Raw genomic sequence first — 22,251 nt, forward strand, 5'->3', positions numbered from 1 at the left:
CTTACAGAATAATGAATAAACATTAGTATAGTATCTTGGAATTCTTCAGGGAATTTCAAGCTTCTGTACAGTATGTAAGTTTATTATAATTCAGTTTGCTTTAATCTTAGATTCCATACGGCAAATTTCATTGCACTGATAAGCTAATTTTTATTTTACTTTATTTTATTTCACTTTTTTTGAGATGGAGTCTCACTCTGTCCCCCAGGCTGGAGTGCAGTGGCACGATCTTGGCTCACTGCAACCTCTGCCTCCGGGGTTCAAGCGATTCTCCTACCTCAGCCTCCCGAGTAGCTGGAATTACAGGCACCTGTCACCACGCCCAGCTAATTTTTTTGTATTTTTAGTAGAGACGGGGTTTCACCATGGTGGTCAGGCTGGTTTCGAACTCCTGACCTCAAGTGATCCGCCCACCTTGACCTCCCAAAGTGCTAGGATTACAGGCGTTAGCCATCACGCCTGGCCACTAATATCTTTTAAATCATACTTTAACTTGGTAGTTCTTCTGTCTCAGGCCAAATACTTGTTTATACAGAGACAAATCCATTGTGAACATATTGAAAGTTTCTATAATATATTGTAATAGGAAATCTGCAAATTAAAGTTTGAAGTATTTATAATATAAGAGCAGCTCTGCAAAACTCTTAGAAAATTTTCATTCTCTATCACTAAGAAAATAAGTTAAAATCCTAAAAAATGAAGAGCTACATGATATATATACTATGGTGATATTTTAGACCATATTTTCATAATCCTTCCAGGAACCTCTCTATAGATTTTAGTGTTGGTAATGAATGAAAAGGGATAAAGGCATCTCAATAACACTGTAGGACACACAAATGGAGTAAATGTATCAGTAGTCTTTTACTTTGGTTTAATTTTGTGTTCTGGTGAACATGCACCAACCTAGATTATTTAATTTTGTAATCCACTACATCTACACAGTCATTATGAGGCCAAATTATTCATTAAAAAGTATAAATATATATCTAAGTGATTTTACTAAATAAAGGGGACATTTTTCAACTCACAGCAATTGTTTTGTAATCTCCTTCTATAAAGTTTCTTAAAGGAGTAAGAAAATTTAAGGCTGACGTTTGAATCAGTTCTCTGTCTGCTGTTCCAATTCTTTTTTGGGTTTCTCCACATTTAATAAGCGCATTACCTGCAAAGGAAAAATGTTTTTAAAAATCATTGTCTGGTAATATCAGAAAATAAAATCATGTAAAGATAAATCAGCAATTTGGTCTGTTTAAAAGTTAGCTGTCACTTGTTTGCTAAAGTAAAACCAAATAGAATTAACTAATTAAGGTAGTTTTATTTTAAAAGTAAATTTAAGAGTATGTGTCTAAATGAAGGAGACAAAGATGAACTTCCTATTGTAGCATAGATAATTGTACCAATTCTACCAATGAGACTAAAGAGGGCAAATATACCCCAAAATATTTACGGTCACAGTCGGCCCTCTGTATCTACGGGTTCTGCATCCATGGGTTCAACCAACCACAGATCAAAAATATTCAGGAAAAAAAAAAAAAGAAAGAAAAAAAAGGGTGGCTGAGGAGCCAGGCACAGTGGTGGCATATGCCTGCAGTCCCAGCTACTCCAAAGCTGAAGCAGGAGGATCGTTTGAGCCCAGGAGTTTAAGGCCAGCCTGGGCAACACAGCAGGTCCTGTCACTATGGAAAAAAAAAAAAAAAAAAAAAAGATGGTTGCCTCTGTACTGAACGTGTACAGACTTTTCTCCCTTGTCATTATTTCCTAAAAACTACAGCATAACAACTATTTACATAGCATTTACATTCAGATGATTTAAAGTACAAGGGAGGATGTGCATAGGTTATATGGAAACACTATGCCATTTTATATAAGACACCTGAGTATCCATGGATTTTGGTATCCTCAGGGTGGGGGGCCTGGATCCAATCCCCCATGGATATCGAGGGGTGACTATGGTTATACTTATAAAAGTATAATGCTTCCAAGAGATCAGGTCACAATTTGTCCTCTGTTTCTACATCCCTGCAGTTATCATCTGAAGTATCTATAAGTAATAGTTCATAGTGATATCTTAAGTTAAAAAATCCATGCTTTTGCAATACAAATACTCTGATACTTAAATAGGGCAAGTACAGTACAAAGTAGAGTAGAAAGAAAGGAAACCCCAAGATCAGGGTTCCACTCCTAGTTTTACTTCTAATAAGCTTTAGCTCTGAGGCTCTTAATCCCTTCATGTTAGGATAAGCTTTGATCTGACTGATAAGGAAGGTAATACGGATAGTAGTTAAGAGCTCCGTCACTGGATACAGACAGATCTTCATTTGAATTACTATACTAGCTGTGACTGTGGATTAATTATTTAACTTCTCCAAACCTGTTTCCTTGTCTTTAAAATGAAGGTAATATAATTTATCTTAAAAGCAGGATATAAATGAGAATTTACTTAATATGTAAATATATATACTATATAATGCTTAGCCCATGCCTGTGATACTCAATTTTTAGTATTAATTACTAATAAGGTAATAGGTTCACAAAGCCCAATTCTAATAACCAGGGTACATTCACTAGAATTACTAGAGGTGCAAACAGATTAAGGAGATTTAAAAGGGAAGAAAATCTAGAAGCCTTTACTAACGTTCATGCTCTGCTAAAACCTTCTTCAGCCTGGTGAAGGAAGGGGCTGCTGGGTTCCTTTCACATACCTTAATGATCCCAGCATCTAACTGAGCTTGGCACAAGTAGGCAATAAAACATCTGTTTAATGTATAACATTTTTCTAAAAATTAACAGTTAAAATTCAGAAATAATTTTATTTTGAAGTTCTAAGCATTTTCAGACTTAAAAATTAGATTTTGAAGAACACGATGTAGAAGTTTCAAAGTTGTGTATCTAAAAAAGCCTGTCAATGGATTAGTGGCATTCAACAATATTTAGGTTATTTCTTTCTGACATAAAGATAACTACTAAAGCTTAAAATTCATTTAATCCTAGAATTTATAAACCATTCTGTAAATCAGAACTATGTGTAGAAATTAATTTAATCTACCTACCATTTCATATCCAAAGACTGTATCTTGCAGATGTATAAAGAGAATTATTATTAGACATAAACAACAGGAAAAGAAGCTACTGAAATCTGTAATAGTCTCATGTTATGAGAAAATTAGAGTGACAATAAAGATGTGTAACTTTGAGCTTCAGGGCTATACATTTAAAGTCTGTACAGCAACAAATAAAGCTAGTGTAACTAAACCAGGGCTATAGAAAATTTGAAATACATAAGAGAAAAACAGAAATGAAATGTAATCCAAATATCCAGAGATAACAATTGTTAATATTTTTTGGTTACTGACATTATTGCAAAATTATAACAAAAGCACTGATTTGTTCAAGCACTATGTGCCAAGTACCTTTAACATAACATAAGCTCTAAGAAAGCTTTTTTAAAAAGAGACATATGCAAACAATAATTGCAATATCACAAGTATTACAACATAGGTATTATAAGATCACTGGGAGAACAAGTGAAGAATTCATTAAACTTTTTAGAACTAAAAAAGATATGAATTCTCTGAATAACTAAATATATGCTTAAATATATTAAATATTAAATTTAACTGTACATATTTGCCTATATTTCTCACTTCATCGAAAATTTTTAACATAAATTTGAAGTTAAAACCAATTCTATTACTATGTTTTTTTTTTTTTTTTTGAGATGGAGTCTCATTCTGTGGCACAGGCTAGAGTTCAGTGGTGCGATCTTGGCTCACTGAAAGCTCCGCCTCCAAGGTTCACACCATTCTCCTGCCTCAGCCTCCTAAGTAGCTGGGACTACAGGTGTCTGCCACCACACCCAGCTAATTTTTTGTTATTTTTAGCAGAGACGGGGTTTCACCATGTTAGCCAGGATAGTCTCGATCTCCTGACCTCGTGATCCGCCTGCCTCGGCCACCCAAAGTGCTGGGATTACAGGTGTGAGCCACTGCACCCGGCCTACTAATATGTTAATGACATCTCTAATAAATCTAAATATAAAGATATCCCTTATTAGAACTTTTTGCATTTCACTTACCATAAGCTGTTCCTGGGCCAAACTCAGTCCCCGCATCAATCATATATTGTCCCAAAAGTTCTGGGTTGTTTATACGACTTGGAGCTTTTCTATCCAGTTTCTCATAAACAAATTCTTCTATCCTGGCATCTAGGAGAAAGGCTAAAATTACCAACGATTTCTAAAAAGCAAAACTAATTAGAAGATTGTATTTTTCCCCATCAGCAGCCATTTATCATCTTCTAAATATAAAGTTAGCATTCATTCAAGCACATATCTTAATAATTTTTTAAATTTTATGTTAGACTATTATATAACTAAAAAATTATATTTTAGAAATTAGATAAAATATCTTCGCACAAAAGCATTTTAAAATAAAATAAAATAATTATTTGAGTATTCTACAAGATTTTAAGTTCCAGAAAAGGACTGATTAATTCACTTAATATTTATTGAAGGTGTCTTTGCCCTGTTTGTAGCATTTTAACTCTAATTTTTACTCTGAATGTACATTCATAATTTCAAAATCAGGATTTCTGGCTAGGAAAATACAGATATAAAGTACCTAGAAGAACCAAAGACTTACATCTGACAGCTTTAGCATGAGCATTTGCTCTCTCTTTTTCTTGCCAAGAGTCTAAATATAGACACAGGTGCTTAAGGAATAGAACAATACAGGCTTGGAATAGTCTACAGATAGATCAGCAATATGATGCCTTGGCTTTAGTTTATGTTTAAAGTACACAAGTATATAGATATTATCTCTGAGCATGCATTCACTCAAAAGATTTCATCATTAAAAATAAGTTTAAAATACGAAAGGTTAAAGCAATAATAGAACATTAGAATAAATGGAAAGGGGGAAAAAAATAAAAGCTGAATAAACACTTGGTTAGCAAAATGCTTAAGACCAAAGATATTAACATTTACAATGCTGTCCAAACCTAGAGGTATTTCAGGAACAAGTGAAAAAATGGCTTAAGTTTCCAGAAACAATGATTAAGCATAAATCGAAGCTAAGTCAAATAGGTTCTCTTTAAGTACCTCACATAGATTCCTACGCATGCGGAAGTTTCACACAGTGCACTGAAAACTTCAAAAATGAGCTGAACCAGTAACAGAAACACTTCAGGAGTTGGTAAAAGGCTTAGTTATAATACATAAAATAGAGTATAGCAATAATACTTGCTTTTATGGTAGATTCTAGTACAAAATCAGAAGTTTTAAAGCAGAAATTAAATACCTTTAAATAGTTAAAACCAAAAAGAGCTTTTTAAAACATAACCATTTAAAAGATACTAGTTAAATTTCAGAACTTCATTTTGGCCCGGTGTGGTGGTACATGCCTGTAATCCCAGCACTTTGGGAGGCCAAGGCAGATAGACCACCTGATGTCAGGAGTTTGAGACCAGCCTGGCTGACATGGTGAAACCCTGTCTCTACTAAAAAATACAAAAATTAGCCAGGTGTGGTAGCGCATGCCTGTAATCCCAACTACTCGGGAAGCTGAGGCAGGACAATCACTTGAACCCAGGAGGCAGATCTTGCAGTGAGCAGAGATTGTGCCACTGCACTCCAGCCTGGGTGAAAGAGTGAGACTCTGTCTCAAAAAAAAAAAAAAAAAAAGAAAAGCGCTTTGTGTTTTGACTCTGATTCTTAATTTTGACTGCTTTTCCACCTATCTGGTCAAAAGTTTAAAATGGAATCTTATGCTGACTTCGTTCAGTTAATAAAATATTTGGTATACTAATAAATGTTTAATTTCAATAGGCTATAATAAAATCTTAAATATGCAGGCAATTCTGCTACAATGTAATATGTATTTTGGCATAACATATTTTTGAAAAACCCATTTCCAGAAGATCATACATTGAAAACAACATAGGAATTACAAGAAAAGGAGTGTTAGGTTTGGCTACTCAAAACCTGTGTAACTTACTAACCAGAGCACTGGCCGGGCATGGTGGCTCACACCTGTAATCCCAGCGCTTTGGGAGGCTGAGGCGGGCAGATCACCTGAGGTCGGGAGTTCGAGACCAGCCTGGCCAACATGGAGAAACCCTGTCTCTACTAAAAATACAAAAATTAGCCGGGTATGGTGGTGGACACCTGTAATCCCAGCTACTCTTGGGAGGCAGAGGCAGGAAAATCGCTTGAACCCAGGAGGCGGAGGTTGCAGTGAACCAAGATCACACCACTGCACTCCAGCCTGGGTGACACAGCAAGACGCTGTCTCAAACAAAACAAAACAAAACAAAAAAACCAGAGCATAAACAAAAAACAAAAATAATTATTACTACTTCCTGGCACAAAACAGGGGCAGGAGGGAATTGTATTTTATTTCCCTGTTTATCAGTTGTGAATGAGCTTATTTCCCATTCAGAAAAATATGTTTAGAACAAGGGGAAAAATGTCTATTACTTTTAATAAAAGTGCCAGAGTGTAGAATTTAAATGGCCTTAAATGAATAAAAAATATTACATGGTGTCCAAAGACATTAGGACTCACTCAAAGTGCAAAAAGCTTATTTTATTTCCAACTTTTATTTTAGATTCAAGGAGTACACATGCAGATCTGCTACATGGGTATATTGAATGATGCTGAAGTTTGGGGTACACATGAACCTGTTACCCAGGTACTGAGCACAGAACTCAAGAGTTAAGTTTTTCAACCAAAAGGCGTATTTAAAAAGTCACTACTATTTAACTAAAATGATAGAGAACTGCTAATATTTGTATAGTGCTTGAAGTTTAAGTTAGTATCTAAAAGTAAGCATATGTCATATCACAACTTGGTCCCAAACAACATTGGGGAAAAAAAGAAGGAAAGCATACATTGTATCTTTGTTCTTCAGTTTTGATATGCAAAGCTCACAGTGAAAAGACTGGATGTTCATACACCTGGTTCTAGTCCAATTTCCACTTCTAATTAGCTATGCTACATTGGACAAGATGCTAACTCATGAGTTTCATTCACTAAACAATTATGCACCTTAACTGCAAGGTTATTGAGTTGACTTATCTGAAAATCTCGTAGTTGTCTGAAGATCAAATGAAATAATTTATGTGAAAATGTAAAACTTAAACACAGGCTGGGCACAATGGCTTATGCCTGTCATCCCAGCACTTTGGGAGGCCGAGGCAGGTGGATCACGAGGTCAGGAGTTCGAGACTAGGCTGGACAACATGGTGAAACCCCATCTCTACTAAAGATACAAAAAAGAAAAAAAATCAGCTGGGCGTGGTGACACATGTCTGTAATCCCAGCTACTTGGGAGGCTGAGGCAGAAGAATTGCTTGAACCTGGGAGGTGGAGGTTGCAGTGAGCCAAGATCACACCATTGCACTCCAGCATGGGCTACAGGGTGACACTCTGTCTCAAAAACAAACAAACAAACAAACAGACAGACAAAAAAACACACCAAAAACTTAAACATAAAAAATGGTACCTACTTAAGCATCTATATAACTTTGTCTTAATTATCTAGGGACAATTCTTCCCTAGATGAAAAAGGAAAACATATTTATATACACGGCTGCTCATAAATCTTAAAATTCAAAGTCACTGCCTAAAATTGAGATTTTTTACAAGGATTCTATAAAAGACTGAAAAATATTTTAAAATTGGTTAGGTACGTAGCTGTTTATCACTTCCTCTTCACAAAAGCACACACAAAAAAACCCACAGACCCTGAAGCTACAATAAAAAAATCCTATGTTTTCAGATGGCCATTAAAACTTTTTTTTTTAACATTTAAAAACCCACTAATAGTACTTAAGGTACACAAGAGGTAGAGTTTCTTACTTGGATTTGGCTGCAATAACACTTCAGTTTGTTTCATTATTTTTTCTGTCCATATTTTGGTACATTCAGCTTTGCTAAGGAGGTTCTCTAAGTGAGCATCCAATTCTGTCTTCTCAGCCTGGCCAAGCTTTTCTTCTGTGAACTGTTATTGATTGTAAAACAAAAATTATACTGCAAATAAATTTTAGGGAACCATATCAATAAGTAAAAAGCAAATTCAAAGCTACACAATCCTAAACATACAAATAACCATGCTCCAGCTTTGTAAGCCATTGCTTATGAATACTTTTTTTTTGCTTCTATGGTAATTTATCCATACTTCTTTTGTGGATGACCTTACCTTACAGTCATCACATACCCTTAGTTCTGCTAAAATGTATGGTGTGAATTCTACAGAAAACCTAAGTATACTTCTTCATATATAAAGTATGCAACTATTTCAACTACCTATCCTAGGTAGACTAGGATAATGGTAAGGAGTAAGAGCTTTGAGTCAGTTGGATCTGAATTCAAATCTTAACTTCGTTGCTTGCTGTGTGACCTCAGCAACGTATTGAATATTTTTTCTTTAGTACCCTCTATTATAAAAGAGAGACAATACATATTTTATAGTGTTTGGGGGATTAAGTATGATTGTGTATGCAAATCACTTTGTTCGGTGCCTTGTAATTATTAAGTTTTAAAAGAGCTGTTAATGTTTATTGTGGTTTATGTCTTATTAGCACTTTAATCACACCTAGTTAGATAAATAGTTTCCCAGAACATACCATAAAATCTGTCATTTAAGCTGTTGAGGATATGTTCCAGCAATTTATTTATAGACTAACTTTTGGAACATATCCTATTCATACTATGAAGACATCTTTAAAAGGTCATAAAATGTGGTTAAACGTACTCAACGAATCAATTTTTATTATTGAATATACTAGTATTTGAGAAAAGGTAGCATTGCCTATGTAATAATAAAGAGGTAAAAAGATTCTGTGTAGATCTAGAGCCTTCTGGATACTTTTAATTAAACATTAGAGGTGATGACTCAAGCTGTTTATCATGCATCATTTTCCTCTAGAATATGTGGCTTCCTCCCATCTTAACACAGGTATACCACTAGCATTAATTCTGTGCTCAGTAATGACTCACTTCTGGCTGACAAAACAGTGTTCACCTTGCCTTTTTCTCCTTTCGTTTCTTAAAAATCTCATTTTCTACTCTATTTTCTGAGTTTTATTGTTTCGTTCAGCACCCTTCTTCTTGGTTTAATACTTTCAGGTTATTATCAGCACCTTAAGCTGAAGGGTCCTCTAGAATTCTATTCTTAGACTTCTAGTTACAATCTCCACTGAGGCTCCTGTTTAGGGGCTAGAAATAAGAGCTTAAATAGCTTTTGTAAAGCCTTGGGTCTTTTTGAGAATGGTCTATAGCCAGCCCCTGACCCAGTGGGTAGAACCAAAAATAGCAGTTCCAAAGCTATTGCCTAAGCCCATAAACTTGCAGTGTAGCTGGAGGATTGGGCACTAAGCAAAAGCAAACCCTGATCCCAAGGCAAGCTGGATAAACTATGCAACCTCATTCTTAACAGAGAACCCCACAGTCTTTACAGATCCCTGAAGATTCTAAGCAACAGACCTCCTACTAGACTTTTACAGGTTCAAAGTCTACCACCAATGGCTAGATAAAATAACTCCCAGATAAAGTGACCCATAGGAAGGGAAGAAAGGGAATACCTTTCACTCAGGTGAACATCACCTATAAAGAGTGATCTAAAAAAAAATCTTCACTTAGCCCGTTAAAAATTGAAACTGCATGCATAAATTTCCCTTTAATAAGCAAGTTTATCCATTTGTTCATTTTGTTTATTCCTTCAACAAATACTTACTAAGCACCTACATATGTGCTAGGCACTCTTCTAAACACATGGGTTTCGGCAGCCAACAAAACAGATAAGGTTTCTGTTCTTAGGAAGCTTACACTTTAATGGCAAAGACAGACAATAGATAAATAAATAATCTGATAATAAGGATATAAAGATATGAAGATGGTAAAGAGGACCAACATGGTTGGTTTGTTTCTGAGTGACATACAAATCCAAGTACAGAGAAAGAATTCATTCTTCAGGGAGAGGAAGAGGGAGAGCAGGAGAATCAGGGAAGGCTTCAGTGGGGGAGGGATGGGCAACTTGGGCCTAGACAGGGGAGCAGGAGTTTGAGGAGTGTGAGATGGGGGTAGTTAGAGAAACAGCATCTCTGAGTAGGTAACAAACGACCTGTGACTGAATGATATGAACTATGTTAAGATCTAAGGAAAGAGTGTATAGTCCTGATGATTTATCTTCCAGTTGCACAATTTCTTTAAGCTCATTAGCATCACCCTCACACATATTAAATATTAATTTCTCTGTGGAAATCTTTAACTTATAGTTAATAACCAAGAATAGATTAATAGAAAAATCAACAGATCAATAATTCAAAATCAGTACTTAGGGCCAGGAGCAGGGGCTCCTGCCTGTAATCCCAGCACTTTGGGAGGCTGAGGCAGGCAGATCACTTGAGTTCAGGAGTTCTAGACCAGCCTAGGCAACATGGCGAAACCACATCTCTACAAAAAAAATCCAAAAAATTAGCCAGGCATAGTGGTGCACACCTGTAGTCCCAGCTGCACTCCACTGCACTCCATTCTGGGTGACAGAGCAAGACCCTATCTCTAATTAATAAGTTAATAATAAAATAAATAAATATAAAATAAAATAGTCACTGAATTTATCTGATACAAACTGGGGTTCAGGGCAAGTTTTCTCCCGACAGTATTTCAGGAAAATCAGCAATTAGAAAGTTAATTATTTGGAAAATAAAACATTTCAATCTTCAGGTAAAAAGTCCTGTTTGCTTAATTAACATTTTCTTTGTGACTCTCATGATACTGCCTCCCAGGTATCTCAATAAATATATATTCTTTTTGAAAAGAGTATGAAAGTATAACAGAGCAAAGATGGGTATTTGCACCAAGTGATTTATTTGTATGAGTCTGAGGAAGAAAGAAAATATGTTAACTGATAAAGATTCTACAAACACAGACAATTAGTAGGTTTTTTTTTTTTTTTAACTATTCTAGTTCAGAAGATACATGGAACCCTTACACATGAGTGAGACAGTCTAATTACACAAAACCTGTTTGGAAAATAGCAGTACTGCAGGAAGGGTCACATGACAATGTTTCTATGTTTCACGTTTCAGCACATTATATATAGTTTTGTTTTATTTTCTAATTTCTTTTTTTAATGTTTTATTTTTTCACCAAGACCATTTACATCTTTCTTATACTTCTGTGTCAAGGCTTAGTGTATGTTCAAAAATTCCACTAACTAAGCTGTGCATTCTACATCCAATACTCGAAAGAATCTTAAAATACAGGTAAGAATAATTGTAGAGATTAATAAATTGAGGCTCAGGGTGATTAAACACTTTGTCCAAGGTGTCATTGTTGGGATTCAATCTCACATCTGTTTGAGTCAGAGTCTTATCATGCTATACTACCCTTCCAGTAAATACCTGCTGATTTCCAAAATTAGTATTTTCTATTTCTATTACTATTATCCAATCATATTCTGTGCTTCCTTTCTCCTATGTCTGTTCACAGCACTCTGGACAGCTTTCTCCTCCAGATCACTTCTGCTTTCTACAAGATATTCAATAATTATTCACCAAAATTAGTAAACTAAATCCTATCATGAATGAATAAAAGGGAGGAAGACACACAATAAGGACATTGCTAATGCTATCATATTTTAAAATTGAAATTATAAATTTAAATCTTATTACTTAAATATATAATTGTAAAAGACATATTATTTCCCACAATTTTATCATTGGTGGAAGCAAAAGGATTTTTCCATAATTAATCAGAAGTACACTGTATTAAGATAACAAATACAATATTTAATACATTTTCTCTAAAGCATTGTAAATAATGCATCTACTACAGACACTAGGAGTTATCTCAACTAAATTAAGATTTAAATTACTAATCAAAAATATTTATGGCTTCTACTGCAAGATGATCAGCATATGATGTACTTCTTGCCCTCAAGGATTTTATGGTCTACTAGGAGAATACTGCCTTGACTCAAACAAAATTATAATAATGGCACCTTTTCAGAAGGGCAAAAGACCTATTAATTCTTTCTTTTAAAAAAAGATCCCTTTCCTAGTTACCAAAAAATTTTAAATTAACCCATAAAAATTTTAGTTTTCAACATCTTCAAGTCAAAAATCATTACTGATTTTGTAATCTCTTGATAATAGGTATTAATGAGAAACTAGTTGATTATAAGCGTATCTTTTAATGAATAGATGGCAGTATAGTTTAATAATTAAAAACTTTTGTGTAAACAACCTAAAAGGCAAACTGTAAATAAGCATCTTCTTAATAAGTCATTAAACTCAATGTTTTCTAAAATATAATTTGATACCTAATTTTTTCATATTTCATTTGTAATACGGCAAAGTGGCATAAGAATAGAAAGTTTAATCCCCTTTTTATATATTTTCTCTAAATATTGCTTTGCAGAAAGAATTGTCTTTGAGTCGGCTACCTTATACCAGGCACTGTAATCCTTCTTTTACTACAGGATAGGCATATAACCCACATTATTAAATAAGGAGCCTGGATTCCAAACTCTACTTTTAGAAAAAAAAAAAAAAAAAGACTATAAATAAAATGGGTGTGTGATCAAAGACATCTATTTAATGCAAACTCTAATCACCAGTATTACTAAAGAGTAATACTCTAAAAGTAATTTAAATTTCTTGGAAAATATGTAACACACACTCTGAATAATGTATTAGTAAACTGTAAAGTGCATCTTTCTCCATTGGTTCCCAATTTTGGCTGTTCTTCAGAATTACTTGAGGGAGCTTTAGAAAACACTGATGTCTGGTCTGATCCAACCCCTAAGATTCTAATTTAATTGGACTGGGTTGTAGCTCATATATTGGCATTTATAAAGATTCCCCAAGTATTTTAAGTGCAGCCAAGACTGAGAACCACTGTTATAAACTCATTCATAACTATTTAAATATGTATTGCTTGGTTTAGTGCATGCTGCATTACTTTACTTTCCTCTTTGGCCCATTTAGGAATTTCAGCTGTTATTACCGTTACTTCACTGTGCTGGAGTTTTGCTTCAAATACATTAACTGTGTTGAGGTTCTTTCAGTAAGTTGTTCTCCAAAGAATATTAAAGTAATTGACTTAGGTGTTTGATCATTTTAAATACAGTAGCAAAGCAACTAGGAGTACATCAGTTGGGTGTGGTTAAGAGTTTAGGATTAATTTGTAGCTCTGTCATTACCTTAAAAATACTTTCAAGAAAGGCCGGGCACACGGTGGCTCATGCTTGTAATCACAGCACTTTGGGAGGCCAAGGCGGGTGGATCACCTGAGATCAGGAGTTCGGGACCAGCCTGGCCAACATGGTGAAACCCCGTCTATACTAAAAATACAAAATTTAGCCGGGCATGGTGGCGCGTGTCTGTAATCCCAGCTACTAGGGGGGCTGAGGCAGGAGGATCACTTGAACCTGGGAAACGGAGGTTGCAGTGAGCCAAGAGCATGCCACTGCACTCCAGCCTGGGCAACAGGGCAAGACTCCGTCTCAAAAAAAAAAAAAAAAATTCTTTCAAGAAATATGATGAATTGAAGAGTTTTATAGATTTGCTAATTACCTTACTCATGTAGTACATAAGTGAGTGAGCCAAGAGCATGCCACTGCACTCCAGCCTGGGCAACAGGGCAAGACTCTGTCTCAAAAAAAAAAAAAAAAAAAAAAAAAAAAATTCTTTCAAGAAATATGATGAATTGAAAAGAGTTTTATAGATTTTCTAATTACCTTACTCATGTAGTACATAAGTGTAAATTTTAACATCAGGTTAACAAACTATCTTCTTATCTATTTTACTAAAGTAATGCAAATAGCACCAAAGGATGTGAAAACAGTTTTAAGTAACACTAAACATGTAGAGTTTTTATATAACAAGAAAATGTATGGATTTCGAATGTGACATATTTATTAGAATTTAAGAAACATGGTGAAGTTGTCACGGTGTGAATTCTGTAAAAGAAATAGGATTTCAGAAGTGCTTGAGAGAGTTGTGTGCCAAAATGGAACTCCAGGGAGGGTCTGACAGGAGCTATTTAATGGCAACATCATATTCATCTTTATATCCTTAGCTTAGACACACCATGACACTTGCTGAAATAAATGGGAGATCAAGGCCAAGCTCAAAACTATATTTTAAAAACTATATTCCTTAGAAAATAGCTGGTGTTCATGAATTTCACAGTATGACTTTAATGATCAGTTTAGAGGAAATGTTAGAAAATTAAAATGAACTCCCTCCCTAAGTAATTTGATTTGAAAAATTCTTTTTAGAAAGTCTATGCTCTTATTTTAATGATGGTGAGCAAAGTTTTGCTTCAATAAGAATTCTGAGTTAAAAACACATCTCTTGTTCCTTTATCCACTTGATTTACCAAATAAAGTTATTCACAAAATGGCTATTTACTACAAATAATATTTATGACGAATTTGAGACTATTACTATGAAGTCTTTGAGGGCAGGAACAGGGTCTCATTCAGCTTTGTATCTCTCAATGCCAAGCACCTAGGAGGTACTCAATTTATACTGGTATTAGTTAACTTCAAGGTCCGCAAACATAATGTTAGAAAATACTAATAAAGATACCGTTATTTAACATGCTTATTGTTGCCCTTCAAAGATTAAACTTCACATATGGATAGTAATTTGCCTGGCTAAAATGATATAAAAGATGAACCATGTTAGATGTTGTGAGAGGGGAATAAGAAACAGAGTTGATGCCTTAGCACATACAAACTTATTAAAGATGTGAAAGTCAGAGTAACAGAACTTTAGTGTTCTAAGAGATCTAACATAACAGTTCATTAGAAGAAAAGTGCCACCTAATCATTCGGAATTGAAAATGATTCAGGATTTCACAGCGAGCTCTTGTGGTCTAAGAAGCCTTATCAGCTGAGATGGATTTGAAGCTATATCTTTAAAAAAAGTTTATTTTACTTTTATTTTTAAATTTTTGTTACTCTTTCCATTTTGGAGATGAATAAAGTTGTATCTTAAGGAAAGGAAAGAATAGGCAGACAGGACATTTAAGAGAAGTCTAACTATATGAACAAAAGCCTAAAATAAGTAGAAGATATTTTGGAAATTAAAAAATAATTTGGAATACAGTGTTTATATAAGTGAGAGAAAGGATCAGATTGTAAGGGAGTATTTAACGCTCAACTAAGAAGTTTGGACTAAAAAGATGGATTCTAAGAATAAATGGCATTTAAAACTGTAGTAAAATAACAATTAAGCAAGGGTGAATTACCTGATAGTTTTGTATTTTACCATCTTGAGGTACTTAAAAACAAGGAACCAAATGGGCTAGTTAAGAATAAACATTCCTACTCATTTATACATTCTAGTCTAACATTCTTTTTAAAGTACCAAGGCTTATAAACAAATTTTAAAAGGAGGGAAGTGGAGTGGTGACGGGACTCATCTATGTGCTTTACCAGTTTGATCTGACCTTCTTTTAAAACAAGAAACATGTTTAATTTTTAACTTAGAAATTTTTAAGCAAAATGGAAAACAATGTACGGTGTTGGCCAACCAAAGAATGGCATATTCCTTACAGTACAATTTGATTTGAATGAAAATTATTATTTATAAATGTGAACGTTTAATTCTCTCTCTACTGTTCTTACTGCTTATAAAGAGATATTGGCATAGCTCAAGCTATTCTTAGCATGAAACTTGGTACTTTGGCATTATACTAATGTCAATGCAATTTAATGTAGGAACTCAGTGATGAAATAAATACTGAGATGAGAAAGCAGTGTTTTGTTGAAAACTACCACACAGCATTCCAAATTTCACACATTCTATTTTAGAAGCAACCTTTTTTTTCTTACAAATTTTATCTTTAAAAAAGTATTGTGGAAAATGTCAAACATACAAAAATATAACAGTATAATGAAACCTCATGAACCCATAACCAACCTTCCACAACTATCAACATTCTGTTAATGTTGTTTCAGCGACTTCTGTTTTGTTTCTTCTGAAATATTCAAAAGCTAATCTCAACTGGTGTGGTGGCTCACGCCTGTAATCCCAGCACTTCGGGAGGCTGAAGCAGGTGTATCACCTGAGGTCAGGAGTTCAAGACCAGCCTGACCAACATGGCGAAACCCCATCTCTAGTAAAAATGCAAAATTAGCTGGGCATGGTGGTGCATGCCTGTAATTCCAGTTACTTGAAAGACAGAGGCAGGAGATTGGCTTGAATCAGGGAGGCGAAGGTTGCAATGAGCTGAGATCGCGCCATTGCACTCCAGCCTGGGCAACAAGAGCCAAACTCCATCTCAAAAAAAAAAAAAAAACCCTGCAGAAACCAAATCTCAGATATGGTATAAGTTTATCCATAAACATTTCAGTATGTATCTCTAACAATTACAGACACATTAAAGGAGCCTGTTTCTCCTAAAATTTTTCCCTTAATAAATGGCTCAAGCCAAAACCTTGGAGTCATCCTTGACTCATCTTTCTCTCATACCTCACAGCCAATCCGACAGCCAATACTGGATAATTTGGAACCTTCACTGCTACCACTGTAATCTAAGTTACAATCGCCTTTTACCTGTATTATGGCCACAGCTCCTTCATTGGTCTCCTTAATGCCCCTGCAACTTCAGTCTTTGTACTTCTTCCTGCTGCCTGAAATACTTTTATTCCCAAAAAAACTAGGTCACTTCCTTGAGGTCTCTTGCATTTCACCCTATTAGAAAGACTTGCCCTGACCATCCTACCTATACAACATGATACTAATGTTAGAAAATACTAATAAAAATATTAACAACCACCATCTCTGCGTTATTCTATTCTTCTGGCCATGATTTTTATCACCACCTGATGTATTTACAAGCTTATCTTCCGCTACAATGTAAGCTTCAGGAGGGCAGACACTTTGTTGATTTTATTCACTGCTGTATCACCAGTGTCCATAGTAGCCACAAGCAGACATGCAGTAGACACTTAAATATTTAAAACTGAAAAGAAAATTATTTGATGGTCAACAGATTAGCATAAAATTTAAAACTTTTTCCTAAAGAATTTGAAACAAGGAATTAAAATTCTTTGGGAAGTACACATTTTGAGAGCTTTGCTAGATTTAATTTTTTAAACTGAGTCTATCCACAATTTAAATCAGACTAAATTCTAGTAAATGTGTCGTCTTTAAGGGGTGTGAGTTATATGTCTGAAACATATTTAACTGTATTTAAAAGAGTAGCATTATATAGTGTCAAATCCTCATAAGCATCTAGAATTATAGGTAACGAGCACTAGGACAAACAAAAATACCAAGGGCTCTAGTCCTCTACTGCAGTCAATGTTAAAAGTGTACGAGTGTCTCACACATCAAAATTCATTTCAGACCCTCAATCACTCATTCTTCTTGCACCTTGTCTTTGAACTATTAGAAGCTAGTGAATTTAAATCAAAACATCATTTTAACTATAAAGGCTCAATGTCTTTACAATATATTATATTTTAGGGAAGGAAGGGAAGAAAAGGGTTAAGGCAGCTAGCCTATTACTCACCGTACAGATTTTAGAACTTAGAAATCAAAAGCTAGAAGGAATTTCCCATCTCTAAAGTATTACTTGCTTGTTGATATGGAAATGCTCAGATTGAACCAGATGATTTTTAAGGTCTCTCTAGGCCACAACATTCTATTATTCTAGCTATCTTAAATCTGGAAGCTTATCCCGGAAGAAAAAGCAGCTTGGAGTACTAGGTCAGACAGCACCTGGTTATTTACTAGTTGTGCAAGTTTCTGAACCTCAGTAAGGCTGCTTCCTCACATATATAAAAAGGTTAATAACATCTATCTGGCAAACTTATGGAAAAGACTGGAGATAATATGTCAAATGCATTACAAAGTGCTTGACAGGTTTTTCATAATATAGGCAGCTATCACCTTGCTCTAGCTCTACTACTCTTTTGCTAGGGATAGTGCAATGTAGGATCAACTGTGCCAACAAAATTGGGGCAAAGGCAAGGAAAGTAGTAAAGCCGTAGAACAGATTTACATTTCAGCACCAATTTGGTATGCATATTAGAAAATTATTTTTGTTTTCTTTTTACAAAAGAGAATGTTGTTGCTACCGTGACCGTAAACACCAGATTGTTTATAACTCATGTTGTGAAATTTACATCTGTTCACAGATTTACTGAGTTGGCATAACATGGGTGATGACTGTGGGAAACGGCCCAAGTTCCTTAGTACTGACACTTCCTTGATTGCAGAATATCGAGAGGTAGTCAACTTTTCCCCTTAAAGTATATTTGAAACATACTACTGTGACTATAGCCATAACAATATCCCCGCATCTCTCCTTGATCTACAGCTGGTGCTTCCCATTTCGAAAAAGAGTGAGAACCCCCCAACCCTAGGTTTCTTGTGGTCTTGGCAAAGTCTCAACGCCAACTGGCGATCTCCATTTCCCTTGCCGGCTGCCAAGCCCAGGACAGTCCTTTCAGGGAGAAAGAGGGCCGGAGGGAACTGTGTTGGCAGCTCTCTGGGTTGAAGGACAGGAAAAGGAAACTCCCTTCTTGGACTCCGAGGGGAGGGTGAGAGACGAAAGGAAAGGGTGGGGGGGTAGTGCAAGAATGGCCTGTGTCTCGGTTACCCCAAAGGACTCGCAAGCCTCCGCCAGCCCCGGGGTGGAGGCCACATGAGCACTGGCGTCGTGGGATCAGAAAGGCGGACAGTGCAGCCTTAAGTGTTCTCCAGGGGTGGGAGGAAGCTCCGGCCCCGTCCCCACCCCGCCTCGCTTCCCAGGGAGCGGCGGTTGGGCAGGAGCGGGGCAGAAAACCGCCGCCGGGCCCGGGGAGGTGACCAGGCCGCGCCCATCTCCCAGGCCTCTGGCTGCAGCAGGCCCGCTGGGTGGTCGGCGAGGCCCGCGGGCGCCGCGTCAGGCTGGGGTCCCCTCCCTCAACCTTCCCGGGCGCCGCCACCCCTTTCCCCCCCAGCACCAGGGTACCTGCACGGCGCGACTGAGGAAGGTGCCTGCGTCGGCCGCCAGCTTCTTCACGTTGAAGTCCATGATGTTCATCCTAGGCGGCAGCCGGGCGGAGCCGGCTGACCTAGCGGCGGCGAGGCAGGGGCTCCGCGGCCGGGCTGGGGCGCAGGGCTAGAGCGGCGAAGGCAGACGTGGTAGGTGGAGGGAGGCGGCGCCCGGCCCCGCAGCCGCAGCTGTCGTTTCCGTGAAGGGGGAGGATGAAGGCGGGGCGAGAGAGGAGAACAAGCGCTCGCTGCGGGAGCGCCAAGGATGGGTCAGTCGGCCCGGAAAGCGGCCGCTAACGTCGACGATGGGCCCCGCGGGCGAGCCGGAGATGGACGGGCAACCCCGCCGTGTGGACCCGGGTCCCAAGGGGAACACGAGCGCGGGCCGCGGGGTGGAGTCTTTCTCGAGGTTATCACGGGAACAGCGACCCCTTGAGGATTGCGGCGGCGCAGCCCCAGGGCGCGCCGGGAGCTCCGCCCGGCTCCTGCGGAGGAAGCGGGGAGGGCGAGCGGCGGGATCTCGGCGCCTCTGCATGCTTGCACTTAACGAGAGCCCAGAGCGAACACGACCCACATTTGTCTTTTTGTTTTAAGAGGAAATATAGGAGTTACAGCATAGAATTACAATATCTGGACATTAGAACTGACAGGTCCCGGTCACAGAATGGCACCGCGCGACACACTTGGTCCCTGAGGCCTGGATGCCGCTCAGCGAACGTTTGCGGAATAGGGTTGGATTTACTGTCCCCCACCGAGCCGGTTGCTCATTCATTCAGCATAATTGAATACCTCCTGTGTGCCAGGCACTGAATCAAGTGTCGGAGATATCACGCTGAAAGACAATGTCCTGCCCTCAAGCTCCCGGCCGGTTACTTGACAACCTTCCGGGACCTCAACACTACGTGCCTACTGTGTGAAAGGAAAGTGCCAGGTGGAGGACACAAAGATGGCGAGCGACACAGGATAGCCCTTAACAATTAAGCGTGACTAATTTTAATAACAAATGAGAATATGATGTGACATCCGTTCCAAATCCTGTCGTTCCAAGTAACTTCTTAAGCATCCTTCACGATACAGCCTCTGCTTGAAAGGAATTAAAACAGGTACAAGCATGGAAGGAGACGTTGCTATCATATTTCAAGAATAAGAAAATGCTCTCTTTGTTTTGTGTGGTTGTGCAGCAGGCAATGAAACGAGCTTACACATTCAGGCTTCCGTGTTTTACTGAAACAACAGTCACAGATGCAATAGATGTTAAAGGTTGAAAGACGAGTGCGGTAAAAGCATTATGAGGACAAGAAGAAAACATGTAAATATTTGTGTTGTTTCATTCTTTGTTGTGGTGGCAGAAACAGCCCCCTCTTTCTAAGGTAACTCCAATATAATGGAATCTCCCAGCTTTGAAATACTCCATGTCTGTTTCATTTTCCAGAAATATGGAAAAATGAATATATAATAAAAAACCCTATTTCTCATTTATTGTCTATTTTAGATCTTTATGTGGAAAAGCACTTTTTTCCCAGAGCGCTGTTTTTAAAGTAGGTATATTTGCCATAACCTATGCTCGTCTCTACAAAAGGATCACACCACCGTGCCCACCATTAAAGGGGAAATTCTTTAATGGTGGACACAGTGGTGTCCCTGAATCCTCATCCTCAAGTGTTTCGATCTTCCCAGTCTTGGGAAAACAACAATGTTACTTCTTTCTTTTGCACCCTCTGTAGCTGTAATCCTGTTTCCCCACTCTCCATAAAATACTTACCTTATTTTCATATATCCTTATTCTTAGCCTTTGATACTTTTTTTTTTTGAGACAGAGTTTTGCTCTGTCACCTAGGCTGGGGTGCAATGGTATGTTCTCAGCTCACTGCAACCTCTGCCTCCTGGGTTCAAGGATTCTCCTGCCTCAGCCTCCCAAGTAGCTGGGATTACAAGCATGCATCACCACGCCCGGCTGATTTTTTTTATATCTTTAGTAGAGACAGAGTTTCACCATGTGGGCCAGGCTGGTCTCGAACTCCTGGCATCAAGCGATCCAGCTGCCTTAGCCTCCCAAAGTGCTGGGATTACAGGTGTGAGCCACTGCGCCCGGCTGATTTGCTTTCTTTACAGAGAAAATATAAATCATCACTCTGTTTGGCAGAAGCCTCTTCAACCAAATTTCGTTATTTCCACCTCCTGTTCTCTCGACACTCTTTCCTGCATCATTGCCAAATGTTTCAAAGTAATAGGTGTCTCAGGTGTTCTGAATTGAGCCACTGCTCCCTTAATCTTGGCTGCACATTGGCATCACCTGGAGAGTTTAAGCAACCACTGATGCCTGGATCCAGTCCCAGAGTGTGGACTGGGCATTGGGATGTTTTAGGAGTTCCTCCAGGTGTTCTTAATGTGTGACCAAGGTTGAGAACTAATTTGTCACCCTCTAGAACTTGCTCCATCAGTCTCTACCCTTTGCCTACAGATTGATTCTATTTCTCTTACCAGATATGAGTCCCTTAAGGGCAGTGTCCGCTTCCCATTTATTTTTATATATTTTATGGTTTACACTGGCAACATAGTGAATTCCCAAATGATTTAGTAAGTGAAGAAAGTAATCAAATCAAGATGTTTACAGTGCTAAGCTCTTTTGTGACACCATCACCCCCAACCTAAATTTCCAACTATTTATCCATAGATTCAATATTTCCAGTGGCAAGTCTGTTGTAGTTTGCTTTTCCTGAAAATTCTTCTTTTCTTGGGTTTCCTATATTGATAAATTGAATCATACACACCAAATCACCTAAGCCAGAAATCTGAGTCCCCTTTGATTATTTCCTCTTATTTCCCACCACCAATTGGTCTATCCTGGCAATTTCTTCTCTGAAACTGTTTCCTATTTCTCATTTTCACCCTCTTTTTAAAAACAAATTTTTTAACTTGAAACAATTTACAAACTAAGAAAACTGTTGCAAGAATAGTACAAAAACTTCTGTATACCCTTTGCCTAGAAACCCCACTCAAACTGCCAATTATTCCAATGTCTTTACAGCAAAAACGTCCCAGCCAAGAAAGATCCTGTGCTGCATCCAGTTGGCTTGTTGCTCAATTCTCCTTCAGTCTGGATCAATTCTTCAGGCTTTTCTTGACACTATTCCTTCCCCAGAGTTAGCCACTATTTTTAAATTGGTATGATTAATATCTAGTATGTTTTTGTACTTTCACTGAATTTATATGTATCTATGAATGGTACTACTATGTTATATTTTT

The 22,251-nt window shown here is 37.4% G+C and overlaps 1 protein-coding gene across 3 annotated transcripts in view; it reads right to left on the reverse strand.

Moving 5' to 3' along the window:
* Nucleotides 1-19,186, reverse strand: part of SH3GLB1 (SH3 domain containing GRB2 like, endophilin B1) — a 43,680-nt gene extending 24,494 nt beyond the window's left edge. For 2 of the 3 annotated variants that reach the window (XM_054525077.2, XM_054525030.2), the window contains exons 1-4: nt 18,983-19,186; nt 7,862-8,003; nt 4,079-4,207; nt 1,032-1,165 (exon numbers count right to left, since the gene is read on the reverse strand). In XM_054525077.2, the coding sequence (XP_054381052.1) occupies nt 1,032-1,165; nt 4,079-4,207; nt 7,862-8,003; nt 18,983-19,054 (477 nt within the window). In that variant the 5' untranslated portion in view covers nt 19,055-19,186. 3 annotated transcript variants of the gene reach the window in all.
* Nucleotides 19,187-22,251: the final 3,065 nt, after the last annotated feature.

This window comes from Pongo abelii, chromosome 1 (genome assembly GCF_028885655.2).
Source record: "Pongo abelii isolate AG06213 chromosome 1, NHGRI_mPonAbe1-v2.0_pri, whole genome shotgun sequence".
Taxonomy (NCBI): domain Eukaryota; kingdom Metazoa; phylum Chordata; class Mammalia; order Primates; family Hominidae; genus Pongo; species Pongo abelii.